This window comes from Vipera berus, assembly GCF_964194415.1.
Source record: "Vipera berus genome assembly, chromosome: 2".
Lineage (NCBI taxonomy): Eukaryota > Metazoa > Chordata > Lepidosauria > Squamata > Viperidae > Vipera > Vipera berus.
In genome coordinates, this window is record NC_138203.1 from 182971450 (window position 1) to 182991665 (window position 20216).

Below are 20216 nucleotides of genomic sequence, written 5' to 3' on the forward strand. Positions count from 1 at the left end.
AGAGCAGCACGGGTGGCCTAGAGATGGAGCTCTCGCCTCACAATCGGGAGGCTTCCATCCTAGGTAGTGGCAGATCTTACTCTGAGCGCAATGAGTAATTCGCATAGGCATCAGGAAGGGCATCAGGCCAGTAAATGGAGCACTGTTCAGTCACCCCAACTCCACGTTGCAAGGGATTACAGGGTTGAAAGAAAGAAAAAATGAAATATGACCGAGAGATTATAATTGGAAGCTGTTTTACACCTATAGTGATATTTCCCTATCGCCGAGATCTTTTGGCTATGTTGGAATGTGCAAATATTTTCAGTTAACCTGCTTCAGGTTAGAGTGGAGACTGGAAAGGTGATTATTTGACTGCCCAGTGTGAAACTATCCAGAAGAGACGTTGGTATAGCTTAAGAGATGTGTGATACGGTAGCTATCACACACGTACCTTTTTAAGTTCTGCTGATAGAGGCAAAAACCTGGGAAGTACCTGAGAGGCTCATTACCAGCAGACTTGAAATTACTAGTGCTTGAAGATGTAGGATGTTTTGATGAATTGGCAATTGGAAAGGGAATTTAAGAATTGTTCAATAGTCTAGTATTAGCAATAAAGTAGAAGAGACAGAACATCAACAGCATATTAGTATGTGCTAATATTTGCCAGTTAGAAGATGGTGGAGTTGGAAGTGGAACTCCCTATTATTTCTCTCTGGGTGTGCCTGAAAGTCACAACAGAATACTGTCTTCGAAGTTGGGGACTCAGTACAAAGAGAGAGAGATTGTCTGGCCAAGGTGTTGCGCATTTTTGGATGAACCCTTAAAATACTGAATCTCTTGATACTTAAGGTGATGCCTGATTTTCATCTACATCATATTTTTAACCTAAGTGTGCTGACTTTGTGTACAGATAGGGGAATTCACTGGGTGTGAATGGATAGGTTATCCACCTGAGTGAGGTTGCAGGAGGAGGCAGGATTCTCTCAAAGTAATAGTGGGATGGTAATCTGGAATTTAAGAGATTTCAAAGAGATTCTAGATGGTGAAAAAAAAGTAATGAATTGGGCAGAGTCAGTATAAGTGGTGGCACCGGGTTAGTGATCTCCCCATATGATTGATGAATTGTTCAAGTGGGATGATTGAAATTAGTTGGTGGCCTTGGACTAATGGAATAGAAGTTAAGTGGAGAGAATAACATGATCCTGCTAGTGACAGATTGGGGAAGATATGATGCACGGTGCTAGGTTTGCTGTTCTAAGGAAAGAGATTGCTGATAATCTCCACTTCTGGCACAATAGCCCCACACCTGGCTTTTGGTAGTTGGATTGTTAGTGCTCTTGGCCTCAAGTTGATGGTAACTGTAATAAGTCTGTGCTTATCTATAGCTTGATGGAGGAGGAACAGGTAGATCTCATGTGTCTTGCTGGGATCTCTCTGAGCAAGGGCACCAATGTTGTTCTCTTGGAGATTCATTCTATTGTGTTTCATGTTGTTCATCAACTAGTCAGGAAGGGAGCAGTGGCACTGATCTATAAAAAATACAGTGAGAAAATGTAAGTGCCAATTTATTACACTGAGCTGTAAGAACAAGTTAAGGATCCTGCTGGCTGATCAGCATGATCTTTCAATGATTTCTGGACCTGATATTGGCATTGGAGTTATTTGGCTTATTGATACTGGGCAGTTTTGGTTACCATGTCTTGAGTGTTGGGTCTGGACAGATTTGGGAATACATGACCTCCAAGCAACTATCACTTTTGTCTCTTGTGATCTCAAGCCCAACATATTAAGACAAAATTTCAGAACAGTTGTTTAGTGATCTACATATGGAATATAACATTTAGTTATTTGCCCTGATCAGATCACTTCCTGACTAAGATAACATTGCTATCCGTGACTTCTGTGGTGTGAAGAAGCATATTCGTAACAGCCTGTCCCATATGCTTTATTATCTAGGGGGATTATGGGGGGGGACTTGAATAATTTCCCACAGCTTGGCAATAGGGGGACCACCTGGGCTCTCAATGAGATTGGTATTGGGCAACACTCAAAAGCAATCTACAGTGTTTCACCAAAGTTTTCAAGATATCTAGTGCAGGGCTTTTCAACCAGTGGTATGCGTACCACCTGTGGTACATTGGCACCTAGCAGGTGGTACGCGACCATCTTAGAAAACGTAGCGGGGGAGGGGAATGAGCTGAACCAGAGACAGCACCGCACAAGCCTGAGTGAGAGACGGCTGGAGCTGCAGGGCTCAGCAGAAGCACCAGGATCAGCGCCAGGCTCCAGCTGGAGCTTGGCACTGATCCTGGCGCTTCTGAGCCCAGACGAAGCGCCGATCAGCTGGAATGTTGCAGCATCTCCAGGGTCTTGTGATTTACATTCAGATGCTTGGCAACTGATTCATATTTATGACGGTCACAGTGTCCCAGGGTCATGTGAAGTGACCAAAACCTGCTGCAACCACCCAGCAGATGGGGGGGAATAAAAACCAACCACACACCACACCACACCACCCCTGCTGCCAATCCTCAACAGAAATGCTCACAACAATGAAAACCTCGCACAGGAGGAAGAGCGCCGCTGGGTGGGCAGGCAGGTGTCTTGCTTGGCTGTGGCTGGGGGGGCACTTTTTTCAGTGCCATTGTAACTTCGAACAGTCACTAAGCGAACTTTTGTAAGTTGAGGACTACCTGTACTTCATCATGGTTTTCCTTTTTTTTTGTCATCAAGTTTTTGATACCTTGCTAGCCGACTGGTGGTACTCGGATGTTGCCATATCCAAAAAGTGGTACAATGGGTGAAAAGGTTGAAAAGCCCTGATCTAGCCCATTAAATGGCTTACCTGCTTACCACTGAGACAAATTAAATTACAACTATAAGCAAACTAGACTGGAGGATAATGAGGAAAATAATACCATCGATTTAAAAGTAAGGAGACATGTTGTATTCTCCCGCTGCAGAAAGATACTCCCTGCCCCTTACCTGTTCTGTAAAACTATAAACTCTAGAAGTGGTGTAATCTACATTGCTCAGAAAGCAACTGTCTTCTGTTGGAATTGCTGTTAGCTAGTTCTGCTTAATATTACAACTTACATTAATTTTTTACTGTCAAAGAAGCAAACAGATGAAGAGACAGCAACATTGCTTCTGAAAACTTTTTAAAAGTGCAGAGAAAACAAATCAACATTTTAGTTCAAAACATGGTACACAACAATTCTTGAATATTTAACTTCAGGCAAAACTGTAAAAGTTTAATATTTTTCCTTATTCAAGTCTACCAAATAAAGGAGGCATAGTGGCATAATATACAGACATAAAAGGTAACGTGAAGCAAAGCTTAAATATTAAGCAACTAAAGAAAAAAGTGAAAAGCAATACATTACTTCTACCACTAAAAATTTCCCTGACAGCATAATCTCAAAATGAAAACCAACGTGGTTGCAATTCAATTCTTCATGAGCGATATAAATAGTCATCTTGTCTCTTTTCAAACTTAGCCTCCTCCTTCTCCACATCATTGAATTATGGTGGTAAAATAGGCAGAATTGGTGTGTATGAAGAAAAATAAAATCAGAGCTCTGGCTAATTGGGATGTTGTCTATGCAGGCACTATTGGCTCCGCCCATAATCAATATATGTACCCTCGTTTGTATAGATTGATACCATTTTCCTGAGTAGAAACTTAGCACTTTGTGCCATGGTGATTCCCTCAAGCTTTATGTATTTTTCAAGCAAAAACACATCATTTTAAATTAAGATGCTTTTTAAAAGCATTTTTTCCTCCAGAATAGATAACACTACATTATATCATTAAAGTTTCTTTTAGCCTTTTCCACACTGGTTTCTAGTAACCTTTTGAATGAAAAATTGTAACAAAAAACAAAAAAAACCTTACACCATTTCTCTTTTGCTTTAACATCAGTGAAAAGAGTACTGCAGAACCTTTCAAAGTCACCAAATTTCTTATGAAAGTGGGCACGATTGAAATTACTATTAGTCATTATTAAGCAGGGCTTTTTTTTTAAGTAGGTGGTCTGGAATCTATACTTTTAAAAATGTTTTCACAGATAATTATTAAATCTTTCAATATAGACTTGTAATAAACATCTTCCCCTTGTTTCAAATGCTATTTAAAATATAAATTTGTTACTAAATAAAATAAAAGTATGATTGCAACTTGGAAAATATGAACTGGACACTTGCTGTATTTGCTGGAATACATAATTTTAGGAAAAAAAATATAGGTTAATGTATTTTAATATCCTAAAGACTGAAATCTATATATTAGAAGGCATCCTTGTATTGACATGAAAACTGTTAATTATATCAATGTATATATTGTGCATTTTTTGGACATCGCTTTGTCAAGCTAACTGCTGGATTTTTCTGCCGCTGTAAGGGTTTGTATACTTTCAAAATGAGAAGCAGTTTAAAAATACTGAACAAGTAATTCTTTTAGGCTTTCAGTGTAATCCAGTGAAAATTTGGCATAACTTATTCTCATTGAAATGTGAAACCACATTACTGTTAAAGACTCAAGTCCTGTTGAGAAAAGATTAGAGGCTTCCTAGGATAGGAAACTTTCCTGTGTAAACCAGCTAATCTTAAAATGCCAAGGAAGTCTCAGTGGAACATGTTAGTTATGACTAACTTAATGTGCAATACATCACTGTGCTATAAAAAGAAATGTCATGACTTTGGATACCAATTACTATTCCATCTTAACAGTACCTGTTTGTGGCAGAAATTGCTGGGCGGACACAAGATCTGTACCTTGTGATACACTCTCTTTCACTGCTCATTTTAAAAATGAACCTCTGTTCTAGCCATCAAACTATTTCCAAAAGGGATGGTCTTTGCCACAATTACTCAAGGCAGAGTTATTTATTTTTGCCCCTTGCTGCTTTCTTTTTGGAAAACCTTAGTCTCAGAACACATCTGCCAGCACTTATTAACACAGTTGAATTTGGACATGCTTCCAGTAAAGGATTAGAGCTCTGCTAACACTTGCACTAAAGACTAATGTTTGTCAAGATGTAAAATGTAGCACACACTAAGAACAAAAGTAAATGTTCAGAACTTTACAGCCAACTTTCCAGGTGTCTCGGTCAGTTACCGATGCCCATTCAGTCAATTGTATTTGAAGAGTAACATTACACTTTGTGATTCTTCATCCTGGTACTTCAAGTGGCTCCTTATGTGTTGAATAGGCTCCTTGGTTCATGCCTTTGTTTATTGCAAAAATAGTTTATAAAATATCAACATTTTAGATCTGAAATTAAAGGTACAACACATACAGATTTCCTGGAAATGGGGTACAATTCGTTTTTTTTTTAAAGTATGTCATCATACACCATATGCTGGATTGCAGAAGAAAGTGGCATATCAGGTGTATGCAATTTCTGGTTAGCTGACAGACTTCATGCCAGTGCAAGAGAGTTCCATAAATACAGCAGATGATTAATGTCTCTGAGCTGAAAAAGAAAAATATGAATTTATAGGGTAAGCTTATTTTCACACGTTCATACTATTATTATAGAACTGGGTTTTTTTTAATGGATATAAATTTATTCCACTGAAACAATATTGAAGAAATTTAAACTCCATAACAAAGCTAACACAATGTGTCATCAGCAATTTTTCCTTTCTCTTATATTTTGTAACCTTTATAAAATAATTCTGATTGGATTCCATAGGAAAATGGAGGCGAGTGTACTTTGAAGATCCTCTAGGGATTTCATAATATAGGTAACCTAACATCCACATGTTTAAAATATCCAATTGTCTCATTTTTGAGCCATACCATCAATGATATATGATAAAAGTTCTCATATAATTGGATTTGTTAAAATATAATTAAAAATCATATTTTAAGTTAGAAGTCAAAAGTATGTTTGATAAGACTCAAAAGATTTTGAATGCTTTATAATATTAAAATGGACAAAGAAAAACTATCAGGAAAGTAAGAGGCAGCTGGACTATTTGGCATCAAGGACGTTAAAAGAATATTAAAAAATAAGGCAATTGCAGAAAAGCTTAATCTTCATTGTAGTTCATTACAGAATTAGTCTTGCAACAACTCATCAAAACTGAAATTTTTAGGAAAGCAATTTGTGGAATTATGGTAAATATTTGTGAGTAGGGATTATACCCTAAGTAGAAAGTATTGATTATCCCAAAAGCTAGATCCAGACATATCCCCTCCCACTGCCAAAACTTCATCCAGATGGTATTCATAAAAAGAGTTCTGAATTCAAATGTGAAATTGTTGATATCTTTGTATTAAAACAAGTGGGGAAAATAGCATAAACTAGAAAATTACAGATAAATTGGGTTAATATCTAGTCTGATAGACAAGTCTTGCAGAAGAAAAACCATCTATAGAAAAGTTTTATTCCACTAACATTTTACAAATAGGAAGTGGTAAGTGCATGTTTAGGCCGGGAATATGCCACTTATTAGTGGGTGTGGGGTACACTTGAATTTGAGATCATGTGTTAGGCACACACTCAAAATAACCATAGGGAGACTTGCTTATTCATCAAATGACAGCTATAGTCACAAAATACTTTAACAAGGTCTCTAATCCATGTTTGAATCATAATTTATAGACTATAAAATTATAGTCGTCATGACCATAGCATCTGGTCCAAATTAGAGATTGTATGTTATACTATAATCATGCCAAGGAGGCAGATTGCATAATTTGTATAATGTGTATGACAATGCATGTGACGTTCCCTCCATCTTGACATGAAAAAATAACTCCTGGATTGACAAAAGCTTGAAGGACAGAACACAGTGAATAAATGTTCAGTTTGGAGCTTAATGCTTTCAAAATCATGAAATGATGAAAAGTGTCAAAACAATTTTTCATAACTGGAGGGAAAAGTCCTTATAAAAAAGTGAAGTAATGCATATTTGGTTGGAATCCATACAATCTAAGAGAATGTGTTGGGGATGCTTTAATAAAAAAGATACTTATTTTATGACTGCCATGAAGACATATTCTGCTGAAAATTATTGATATTGTAGAAAAGGTGAAAAGAGCAGGTACCAAAATGAAAAAAGCATTAAAACATAATCTCTATAAATATATGAAACTTTTAGAAAAAAATGAATAAAAGATACACAAAATCATATGGAAAAAAGAAAATTATTCTTATAATCCAGTGTCTTCTAATTCTAAAATATAGATTTGTCCTGAATGGTATTGTTCATAAATTAAAAGCAACTATGTCCACTTCTGCATGATGAGATCTGCCAGACCATTTATTTATACTATTGTTTGCTTTGAAATAATTTGTGCCAGTTTATTTGTAAGGTTAGCCATGATATAAATACCTGCATTGATATGAGCAATCCTAAACTCATATGTAAAACCAGGAAACCCTAACATAGCCAGTAGAAATCTAATGCTAATATTTTTCTGTACCTTGGATTCAAGTAATAGACTCCCTAATATACTATGTTAAATACATAGCTACTGATGTCTTAAGGTAAAATGACACCGGAAGCAAGGAAGGATAATCTGGGGGGGGGGGGGGAAGTCAATATAAGACAAAGTTTGTCAAGAGTTTTAGCTTTCAAGAGAAACTGGCATTAGCACTGCAGGTATGTCAAAGGACAGAGGCATTGTATTTCTAGAGGATCGTTATCACAGAACCACTTTACACTGCTCAAAGTGGGAATAGCAGCAATTATATTTGTGCCATTCTAACTACTCCAGATCCTGTCCATGATGAATGCAGACTCTTTCAAATGAGGCCAGCTGGGAATAATTAACAAGGACACTTCTGAAAAAAACCAGAATGTCCAAATTTCAGACAGTACTGTTAGGAACTGTTATCCTCAAAAGGATTTTGGATAATGAAGCTATTGGAAACAAGGAAAGTCATAACTGCAACTGAGAACATTAGAAAACCATACCGTACCAAAAAAGAAAATCCTTCAGACAGGATAGATTTCAGAAGAACCTTCCTTTGCAGTAAGTAGTGGCAAATAATTTTGAAGATGCCTCTATTGCATCAGTTCTATTTAATGGAAGAAACAGCAAAGAATTCTGATTTAAGGTGATGTCTAATCCCTCTATAATTTTTAACATCCAATTTTTCAGCCTCTCTGGTTCTAGTATTCTTATACTATCTGCCCTTAACTTGATTCACTAATACTCAATTCATCACTTAACAGAAATATTTCTTACAAAAATTAATAATTCTTTGGCTAGCCCATGTGATGGATGCACGCGAGAGAAGTATACAGGATTATAATTGATTTGAACTTCTCTTGGGCTGCTCCAACCATTAAGAATGAAAAACATTTTTATAGCCCTGTGGTTTAATAGCATAAGATGAACCATGATGGATCAGACCAAAGACCTAGTTTATCAAGTGTTCTCTACTCAAAATTGGCCAACCACACAGCTATGCAAAATCTACAAGCCAGATATATCTGGCAAGAGCACATTCTTGTTTCCCAGTGCTTGTTTTTAGACATTTTTAATCTTACCATGATTAAAGGGTAGCTTATCTTATACATTTGTCTAATAAAAACTTTAAATCCATCCCTGATAACAAAACTGATTTAACACCAGGTTTGAACTGAGCTCGTGTATATAAATACATATAAATACTGAGTTCAAAATGCACACAATTACGTGTTATATACTTCAGTAAGGCATGCATTTTGTTCCTGCTGGACTGATGGCAATGCTTTTTGAACATTAAAGAACACAGAACACCCCTCCTATAGAGATTATTGACAAAGTGAATTATTGGCTTGCCTAACTCACTGAAATATTTGTGCTTTTGCATTATAAATTCAAATCTTGCACTTTATTGTACTCAATTTTAGTTCAACCTAGTGTTGATTTATTTTTCATAGCTGGATTACTATTAAGGCATGGGTGGTACACTTATACGTGAACTCATTCGAAGTTGCTGGAGTAATTCCATTACTTTTCATATTTTATTGTGCTACCTTGCTTGTAGAGAAGTGCTTTTTCCTTCACTTTCAGCACATCCAGATACAGGCTCTGGACTATTTATCACTTCTTTTTCTAGCAGGAACTAGATTTCTCATTTCATTAAATTAGTGTATTATTTTAATTGCTTGACAACTCTCAATGACATGTACTTGACCTTTCCCAAGCACACTTTTGACCCACCACCAGGCTCCCAAAGGATTCATTTACTGAGAAGATTACTATTCAATAAGAGCTTTTTAAAATAAACATGCTAACACAATCCTGATTAAAACATTTCTATGGATAAATGATCAAGGTCATAATCCAAAGAGTCATGTTCATACATTCTATGTACTAATTTATTTTTCTCTAAAGATTGCTCATTAGGCAGTAGATTAGGTAAAAAACATCTGAGAGGAGTTGCACTGAATCTTAAAAATGCCAAGATGTGTGAGATGTTAAAGATTTTTTGGAGTTAGGATATACCCTATGCTTTTCTTGATTTTTTAGCTTGGTCTATTGACACAATTAAGAGATAAGCAGTGAAGTAGAAAGATATGAGGCTTGGCCCACAGAAAACCGAGCTCAACTTCCCACTTTAATGTATGTAATACATAAAGATGTAAAAGGCAGGTGTGAAAAAAAAAATACACACGAACTCATATATGAGTATGTGGATACACACAGAGAATATAAAAATATAAGATATATATAATTTATAGTTGTACACATTTAGTTTTATTTACAATGGTACTCATTAGGCGACCCTCTGAGTCTCACCTACTCATAGGATTATTGTGGGGATGAAATCGGGGGAAAAAACTATTGTACCCCGAGAATGGGCTTTCACAAAAAAGCAGGACGTAACTAAAGGTAAAGGTTCCCCCGCACATGCGTGCTAGTCATTTCCAACTCTAGGGGCCGGTGATCATCTCTGTTTCAAAGCCGAAGAGCCAGCGCTTGTCCGAGGACGTCTCCGTGGTCATGTGGCTGGCATGACTAGACGCCAAAGGCACACAGAACGCTGTTACCTTCCCACCGTAGTGGTCCCTATTTTTCTACTTGCATTTTTACGTGCTTTCGAACTGCTAGGTTGGCAGAAGCTGGGACGAGTAACAGGCGCTCACTCTGTTACGTGGCACTCGGGATTCGACCTGCCAAACTGCCGACCTTCTGATCGACAAGCTCAGCGTCCTAACCCACTGAGCCACCGCGTCCCTACAGGATGTAACTAGTCAACTTTAAAAATGAGATTAAACGAGCAGTGGTTTAAGAGCTTGATTCTTTGTTGGTTTTGCTGTGGTGAACTATTGTAGCTTTCACTGTAGTTACTACAGCTAAGCAGACTGAAAATAGATCAATTACAAGTTGCATGAAAAGTTGCTCTTTCATCTGCCAACAGCCCTATAGAAGTTGTAATTCCGCAAACCAATGCAGAAAATGTACAAAAATAATTTCTACTAAAATGTGGGCATAGAACTCGTGTAGATCATGGTAAGATTCTCACAGCAAGATGAAATGGAGTTTAACGTATGTATGAAGGGAATTAGTTTTACGTCATTCATACAGATGCAAGACCATCATCACTATTTCTTCCATTAAAGAAAATGCTGAAATAGCACAAGAAATTCCCTTAAACAATTTGTTCAATACACTATGCAAACTACAAGACACTGCAGTAGTTCCTAATATCAAGCTTAATCAAAAGATGTAGTCAATTTTTACCTTATCTGAATTTATGTACAAAGAACCTGTCCATAAAAATTGTATGTGTGTGTTAACCTATCAGTCTCCTCTTCAGCCTCTGAAAAGCACATTGGGATAGGAGATTAAACCCAAATTTGGGTCTTACAAACCTGTAACTAATAGAAATCTCAATTATGCTCCCTAACTCCTGCATGAGAGAGACACTTTCTCCTCAAAAAGATGGAATTTCAAACAAGTTTATTTCATTTGATGCTTCAAGAGTTGCTTCTCCCTCCAAAAACAGCCATAGTAAATCGCATCCATCACCTTGATGCCTTGCAATGAACAGTAATATTCATTACATACTTGCATAACATCTGCAGTATATGATTTTAAAAAGTTAACCACATAAATCAAGACTTTCATAGGACAAAAAATGTCATGAAGCCATGGCCAAAGACATCAGAATGTCATTAAAAATTCAAACATATTTAGAACATTTTTTTTTAAAGGCACCAGTCTACGAAGTAGCAAGATACGTGAGAGAAAAGAATACTGAAAATAAGAATCAATTCCTGCTTGATAATGGTAAAATTGTGCATTTCCTTCCAGACTGTAAGAATTCTGTGACAAGAGAGAATTTTAATTCTGTAGCATAGAAACACAACCTAGAGCAGGGGTAGGCAACCTCGGCTCTTTTATGACTCACGGACTTCAACTCCCAGAATTCCTGAGTCAGCTATGTTGAAGTCCGTGAGTCATAAAAGAGCTGAGGTTGCCTACCCCTGACCTAGAGCAACATGTGGCTCCTGCAAGCCTTAGTGATCCAGAGATCTAGTGTTATTTTTTTAATGTGGCAAAAAGAAAAAGATTAAATACCTGATTAGGGAGTAATATTATTTTTCATTAAATTTCAGTATTGATGAAAACAAGTCAAATATTTATCCTGGCCCCAGGATAATTCTTGGGAATGCATCCCAAGCACTCCCTTCAAGGCTATTCCTTAGCTTGGAAAAAATTATGCATTCAGTTGAAATTAATTTCTGAATCTATTAGTAGAACATCGGGTTTGGAAATAGCGTTCCAGGTTAGAAGGAGGTTAGAAGGAGCAAGCATCTATTAAGAGTACTTCCATAAGGTAACAGGTAACAGTTCCCCCGCACATGCGTGCTAGTCGTTCCCGACTCTAGGGGCCGGTGCTCATCTCCGTTTCAAAGCCGAAGAGCCAGCGCTTGTCCGAGGACGTCTCCGTGGTCATGTGGCCGGCATGACTAGACACCAAAGGCGCACGGAACGCTGTTACCTTCCCACCGTAGTGGTCCCTATTTTTCTACTTGCATTTTTACGTGCTTTCGAACTGCTAGGTTGGCAGAAGCTGGGACAAGTAACAGGCGCTCACTCTGTTACGCGGCACTCGGGATTCGACCTGCCAAACTGCCGACCTTCAGATTGACAAGCTCAGCGTCCTAACCCACTTTTATCGTATCTGGAGTCAGTCCACCCATTACAAATTCAGAACAAACTTTTGATTGTCCACAGCAACCCTACGCCAACCTACATTTTCAAGTTTATTGTAAAGAGTGAGTGTATTTTAAAAAATAATCCTGAGCACAGCCTGCCTTTAAAAAAGACACAGCATGTTTGGCTCATTGAACTACTACATTGGTTTCTGTTTGCAGGAAAGAGAATACACAGTACAGGACTGAAATAGGACTGCATGCCATTTTGTGTGTTTTTTAATTTCAAAAAGCATTGGCTGACTGAATACAAGTTTATTTCTTAGTAGATTTGGAAGCTTACAACAATTGTGAGCATTGTCAAATGGAGTACCTCAGGAAAGCAGAGAAATTTTCTAAAGCATATTTGTAAAATAGCTATACAATTTAAAACAAGTATTTTGGAAAAGCTGAATTAACATTGTATTATAATGTGAGACATACCTTAGCATCAGTCACAACAGAGCCTTTAGTCATTATTTCTTTGGACTCCATATGTTGGCCTGATTTTTGTTTAGCACTGTCTTTTTTTTCACAGAAAATATCTACTCATGGAACTCATGTGTAAATTTCAGGGCAATAAAATTAAGCCCTCTAATAACAGTTAAATGCAAAGTAGTAGAATCTGTTCCACATGCTATCTAATTGAATTAACTCCATTTCACTGCCCAGTGCAGAGCATGAGACAAGCAGAATATTTAACAGCAAGAAAACAATTCAATAACACAGGTTAGAAATATAATCCAGGAAGGTACTTCTTACAGAATTACTGATAAGACATTTAGGGAAAAACAACTGAATTTATAAAAAATAGAAATTTTGTTAAATTGAACACCATTATTTTATAAGCAGCTAATAAAGCCAGTTTAGTTAATGATGAGCAAGAAAAAATGATTTCCTTCAGAATATCTCCTAAGCATTGCATAAAAAGACCAGCCTCACTTCCTGAGTTTTCTTCAAGGCTTTTTGAGAAACACACACAAATAATTAGATTCAGTCAATTTTATTTACATTTTTGTACATTTCAGAGCATTACACAATTACATTTTCCATATTTTCTGACCTGCAAACAGATACCTTAAATGGAAATATTTTTTAAAAAATGCAGTTCGATACATCCAAATGCAACAATTACACATCTGACAATTCACAAAGTGTAATTTACTAGGACGTATCCTAAGGATTTAAGAACAAGTAGTCAGGGAAAAAAAATCTGACTAATTATTTACACAACACAAAATTCTCAAGCTAACCCTTAGAACCAATGTTCTAGGAGCACCCTCCATTCCCCAACAGGAAATTATATAATTCACACTTAATGCAGCATTAACAGTCCTTGATCCCATACACGCAAGGACTGTCCAGGTCTGATGTGAGCAACCGGCTTTTCTCTTACACTTGGCAAAACCTGAAGAGTGTATGTTTATCCTTGGGTGCATAGCATAATTTTGAGCATTTGAAAAAAAAAGTGACCACAGACTTATTTATTAACAATCAAGTCTACCAGAGTTCCAATTAGACTGGTTTCTAAATGAATTAAAGTGGCCAGCAGGAACAAAAGCAGTTTTAGGCATAGGTGAACTCTTTGGGCTCACTTCCATTGGGAAAAATCACACAAATAAAGCTTACGAGTGAGACAGAAGCTAGGATTCGGCGTTTAAGGTGGACTTTTCCAGTTAAGCCTGCAAATCCCATCACTTAAGATTGATTTCCCTCCCCTTCCCCCTCTCCACATTGAAATGGTGTATATATAGTGGACAGAAACTAGTAAAAATTCCCTGCAAAAAAACTGCTCTCCAGCTGAGGTTATGGCTCCTGTGCATGGGGTGGGCAAAGGAACTTCTTAACTTTTACGAAGAAATGTAAAGAGTTCTCTTGAAAAATACTGAGCTCTTGCTTTAGGTTAATCTGATTGCATGTACAATTTTTTTAAAGGTTTAACTTTCAGTCAAGACATTGCTACAAGTGTGGAAATTTCAGTATAAAAAGCAGCCAACCGAGTGCATTTTTTTTGTATCTAATTGGCCCAAGTCCTTCAAAATAGTTAACTAGGTTAGACGTGTCGCGGGGCCTCCACATTTCTTGCCTACCTTACTTTGTTCATGTTTCAAACTGTGTCAGCAGGGCCCGAACTTCAGGAGTTAGCTGCTTAGCAGCCTTGGCTGCTTCTGTAATGGCCTTCCGGTAAAGACCTTTTCTCTTCTTATTAAATCGCGACTGAAAGTTTTCTAAAAAAGGGGAGAGCTGTGAAAGAGCAAGAAAAGATGTTGTTGGGGACCCAAACCATGAAATACGAGCTTCCTGTCGGACTAACAGGCCATTATCTTTTCGGCTCACAGTTATAGTAAGAATACGGGCTGGCCACCATGGGAAGCCATATATCTTGGCCCAAACAATGTCTCCTACACATATGGTCCTGCCATCGGGTGTGACACATTTAGAGACATTTTTTGAAAAGACTTTCATTTTCAAAGAATTACTGAGCTTTTTCTCTTCCTTTAAAGAGGAGGAGGAGGAGGAAGAGGAAGGAGGTGCATGCATGCTGCCTGGAGGAAAATCAAAGCTTTCAGTAGTGCTACACTCAGAATTGGAGGACTTCAAGTCATCTGTGCTATCACTACTACAGACTGATGCACTGGAAGAGTCAGGTTTCTTTTTATTAAGGGTCATGTAAACTGTAATATTGCTTTTGCTGCCTCTCTTGCCCATGGTCTGCTGTTCATCCTGATCAACGGGTACATGCACTTCATTTGTGTCCTGACCCTCACTGCTGGCCTCTTCGGGACCTTCTGAGGGGCTCTGATTTTCTGAAGGGGCCTCACCTGCTGAGCGGGTAGACGAGCAGCGAGACTGGGGCTTAGCTGCCATCTTGCCACTCTGCAATTTCTCCAGCCCTGTCTTGAGAGAGGAGTCATTTTCTTCATTTCGGTACCTTTGTGGCTTCAGACGCAATCGGGGAGGCAGAGAACCTGAGCTGGTGTTCTGAAGACGCCGTGTGAAGTGGACCTTTGCATGTGCATTTTTGGAAGCTGAAGTTGCACTCTGTTTCTTTTGTGCCTTTTCTTTGGCTATTTTCAAAACTTCCCTAGCTTTTGCGTGATCCATGTTTTTGCTCTGAAGAACTTTTTTAGTATTCAATTGGTTTTTTGACGTATTTGCTTGAGTGGGAACTTTGACTACTCTGCTTCTGCTGTGGACCATATTTGCAACTTTGACCACAGAATTCTTTTTCTGGCTATCATTCTGACTTTTCCCGTCAACTTTATGATCAGTTTTAATTTTTTTATTCACAGTAGTTACGCTCTCGTTTCTTCGTTTCCTAGTATCCTCACACCTTGAGGAGTCACTTGCGTTGCTGCCCTTCTTAATTTCTTTCTTTTCTGCAACAATACTGTTCTTACATTTGTCACACAAGACCTGTCTGGGTCGCAATTTGATAGCATTCATAATAGAAGTGGGTTCCTCCCTGTACAATTTTCGCTTGGGCCGCTTAATCTTTCGAGGTGGAGGTTGAGGTATTGATTGGTTATATGTGTCCCTGATAAACAAAGGAGGAGGATATGGAGCCCCCACATGGAAAAGGGGAGGCGGTTTGGAAGTCCATAGGCTTTTAACCAGGCTATGTTCTGATGGCTGGATGGGAGAAGAGTCTGTGACAACACCGTTAGCTTCACATTTCACTTGCGTCTCATCTTGGAATGATTTACTTTGGAGCTGCACGGCATCAGGTTTATCCTTGTACTCCCGTTTGGGAAATATAGTCACAGGAATTCCGTGAGGTCCAAACCTTAACAAGAGAGAAAAACACAGTTAACTGCCAACCTCTATTTGTTTCCTTTTAGTAGTTTATTTGAGGAACATTTTGAATACCATAAGATACTCAAATTTAAAGGGCATGCCATGGCTCAACTGCATCTTTACTACTAAATGAGAACCGTTCGACTGACTTAAATGGCTTTAAAAAAGATTGTAAGTTTATATTCATCAAGAGTTTAAATTTGACGTTCACATTTTTTGACTTTATGATTTAAGGCAATAGTTTCTAAATTGTCAGTCCTGAAATACCTTTTTCCATCCTGATCTGCTTGTCCAAACCCCATATGAACTGGAGAAGGAAGTCAAATGGCAGAAGACTGCAATTGGTTGGGGGGGGGGGGAGAATGTGCAACTGCACAACATACAGATAGGCAAGTTCTCATTCAAACAAATAACTTTTCTAAGTACAAAGTCGACAGACGATGCCATAGCTACTGCTTTACACTCTGTAGTAAGTCATCTCGAGAAGCCTGGAAATTACGTCAGGATGCTTTTTGTTGACTACAGCTCGGCTTTCAACACCATTTTGCCGAGCATTCTCAGCGGCGTTCGATACCATCGACCATGGTATCCTACTGTGGCGTCTCAGGGGGCTGGGAGTGGGAGGCACCATTCTACGGTGGTTCTCCTCCTACCTCCAGGGCCGCTCGCAGTCAGTGTTGATAGGAGGGCAGAGATCCGCCCCGAGGTCTCTCATTTGTGGAGTTCCTCAGGGGTCGGTTCTCTCGCCTCTCCTGTTCAACATCTATATGAAGCCGCTGGGCGAGATCATTCGTGGTTTTGGGGTGGGGTATCATCAGTACGCTGATGATACCCAACTTTTTCTTTCTACCCCGAACCAACCCAGTGATGCCCTCTCCGTGATGTCCCGGTGCCTGGAGGCGGTTCGGGTCTGGATGGGGAGAAACAGGCTCCGTCTCAATCCCGCCAAGACTGAGTGGCTGTGCATATCGGCATCTCGGGTTAACCAAGTTATTCCATCTTTAATGATGGGGGGTGAGGTGTTACCCCCCGTCGATAGGGCTCGCAACTTGGGCGTCCTCCTGGATTCACGGCTCAATTTTGAAGACCATATTGGAGCCGTGACCAGGGGGGCTTTTGCTCAGGTTCGCCTGGTGCGCCAGTTGCGTCCCTATCTGGACCGAGACGCCCTACGCACAGTTACTCACGCGCTTGTGACCTCCCGTTTGGACTACTGTAACACTCTCTACATGGGGCTGCCCTTGAAGACCACTCGGAGGCTTCAACTGGTGCAGAATGCGGCCGCGCGAGTTGTAATGGGGGTTTCCCGATACTCCCATGTAACACCTCTACTCCGTGAGCTGCATTGGCTTCCGGTTGCCCTCCGGGTAAAATTCAAGGTGCTGGTTATTACCTATAAAGCCCTACATGGCCTGGGTCCGGGATATCTGAGGGAACACCTGCTGCCGGCATCAAACGCCCTTCGCCCAGTGCGCTCCCACAGGGAGGGTCTGCTCAGGGTCCCGCCGGTAAGAGATTGCCGGCGGGTGACACCCAGGGATAGGGCCTTCTCGGTGGGAGCGCCTGCCCTCTGGAACCAGCTGCCGGTGGAGCTGAGAACTGCCCCCGACCTCCGATCATTCCGCCGGGGCCTGAAGACCTGGCTCTTCGAGCTCTCGGGCCCAGACTGAGGAGAAATTTTTAATTTGGGTTTTTTTTTAACTGACTACAGGGTCAATTTAATATTTTTAATTTGGTTCTTAATTTTTGTATTTGGATTTTTAATTCCCTGTAAACCGCCCTGAGTCCTCAGGGAATAGGGCGGTATATAAATATAACTAAATAAATAAAATATATATATATATATATATATATATATATATATATATATATATATATATATATATATATATATATATATATATATATATATATATATATATATATGACTCATTTACAAGCCCCCCTTCACCTTCCCTCCGTACCTACGATGATTTCACAGAAAGGTAATTTTCTACTTAAGACCTCATTTTTATTAGGAAATGTTACATATATCAATTCATTCTCTCCCCCCCCCCCCCGTGAATCTTTACAAATGGTTATCCAATCTTTTCTTGAAAATCTCCAACGACGGAGCACCCACAAGTCAGGGAGCAAAGCGGCTCCACTGATTAATCATTTTCATCGGAAAATTTCTCCTTATTTCCTGGTTGAATCTCCCTGTGACCAGCTTTCACCTATTGCTTCTTGTTCTGCCCTCAGGTGTGATGCAGATTAAATTGACACCATCTTCCCTGTGACGGTCCTTCAAGTATTAGAAGACTGCTATCGTGCCTCCCCTGAGCCTTCTCTTCCTAGGCTAAACTATCTAATTCCTCTAGCCATTCATCATATGGTTTAGTTTCCAGACCCCTTATTAGCTTTTTTGCTGTTCTCTGCACTCTTTCTAGGGCCTCAGCATTTTTTGTATTGTGTGTTCAACTTACCTATTATTTTGCAAACATTTTGGCAGCCTAGTCATAACTAGTAACTCCTTAAAAACCTCTTACTGAATTTATCATACACTTTATTCCATGGGAAAGTTCTGCTGATTTGCAAGATCTCAACTCCAATACTGAAAATGTTTCCCCATCCCAAACATTTTTAGACTTCTATCAGTCAAATCCAGTATAACCAGTGATGATGGCAGATATAATCCAAATTAAAAATATATACTGAACTCTTGAGCACAATCTAAATAATACCAAGTACTTTTCAAGAACCAAAATAATATGTATATTTAACTTTCTCATTGAAATCAAGGCGGCTTAAGGCAGACATGTCAAACTTGTGACGTATCAGAACTTTTTCCCCATTGCTGGCAATGGGGTGGGCGGTTTCCTTGTGATGCCTCCGGCCTGCGGGCTGGCAGTTTGACATCCCTGGCTTAAGGTTTCATATTGCATCAATTATTCTTGCTAGCATTAGATTAGATTCAGCTGCTTTCTAGCTAATGTACTAATTTGATATTGCACCTTTTCTCACTTGACAATTGTGAGAAAATAAAATATTGGACTATATTTCATCTATACTTTAGCTCTTTTCAAGTCCATCATACTCACTCAGCTTTTCTATGATGACATTTATCAAGCACATTATAGCCTATTAATTATTTTTATGAACTCATGAGCTAGAGAAATTAACACCTGAAAATGACATGTCAGGCCTTATGGGTTTTTAAATCTATATCAACATACAGTACAATAGCTTGTGAGGAGTAAGTCCCAATTGCTGCCAATGTACATTTTGCAGCAGAATTCAATGCAGCTACGTAGTTTATTAATTCCAGTATTTAAGATTCTCTCATAGAATTCAAGGATGATAGTTTTGCTTCCCATATTAGTTTTATGTACACACACTTTTATGTACACACTTATGTACACAGCCTCTAACTGGTCTCCTCCTCTCTTTCATCCATTTGAATTGCTGCCATAATTCAAGACATGCCTTTCCCTGCTTCTTTCCTACAGCCATATTTAGGAGTGGCAGAGCAGCTGCTGTTTCATGGCTTGTAGTAAATCTGGTAAAATAACTATTTGTCCCAAATCTGCTTGCTTAGGGCCAAAGATTTATCCTAATGGTTCCTGTGGCTACAGAAATTTGCTACCCTCCAACTTAATATTTTTTTATTTGTAGCTACATCTCTGCCCCAGAGCAGGCTTTCTGAAGTAGCAGAGGGTATCATAATGATGCAAATCTCTCAATAAATTAATATTTTGTGACTGGTCATGCTACTTTCCTTAGCCTTCCCTAATATTCTACTCTGTGAATTCAAGCTTTATCTGTGCTCTTCTTCAGGATCATCAGATCCCACCAAAAAAAAAAAGAGGATACCGTATATACTTGAGTATAAGCCGAATTTTTCAGCCCACTTTTTGGGCTGAAAAAAATCCACTTCGGCTTATACTCCAGTCAACAAAAAATTTCTACCGAGGACTTCCGCGCGGCCGAGGCTTCGGTGCTTCCCTCCAGAGGAAGAAGGCGCTGGATGCGGCCGGCTCTGCGGGGAAGGGGGAGCGGCGGCGGGGGCGACGGAAAAGCCGCAAAAACGGTAGGAGAGATGCTGACTGGCGGCGGCCTCAGAGGAGGCGGAGGGGGAGGAGGGAGGGAAGGGTGACCGGGCGGGGGAGGGGGGGGTGAGCCAGAAGGAAAAGGGAAAGTCATCCCGCAGAGCGGTTGCGAAAAGAGGGAGGAGATAAGCCAGCCCGGTACCTGGATCCGCTTCCTGTGTCTCCTCCGCTCTGCCATGATGTCCCCGTTTTGGTCTC

At 39.3% G+C, this 20216-nt stretch overlaps 1 protein-coding gene across 6 annotated transcripts in view; it reads right to left on the minus strand.

Annotated features, from left to right (window-relative positions):
* The window catches only part of PWWP2A (PWWP domain containing 2A), a 41355-nt gene that overhangs the window by 9079 nt on the left and 12060 nt on the right, over positions 1 to 20216 (minus strand). The window contains exons 2-4 of one of the 6 annotated variants that reach the window (XR_014025527.1): positions 14955 to 15919; positions 3079 to 5459; positions 506 to 1511 (exon numbers count right to left, since the gene is read on the minus strand). Coding sequence is in view for 4 of the 6 variants with exons in the window: in XM_081320696.1 (XP_081176822.1) it covers positions 14233 to 15919 (1687 nt within the window). In the remaining 2 variants the exon portion in view is untranslated. Of the gene's footprint in view, positions 1 to 505; positions 5460 to 13124; positions 15920 to 20216 lie in introns of those variants that run through there. The other 5 variants (XR_014025526.1, XM_081320698.1, XM_081320696.1 and 2 more) reach the window with 5 other exon arrangements.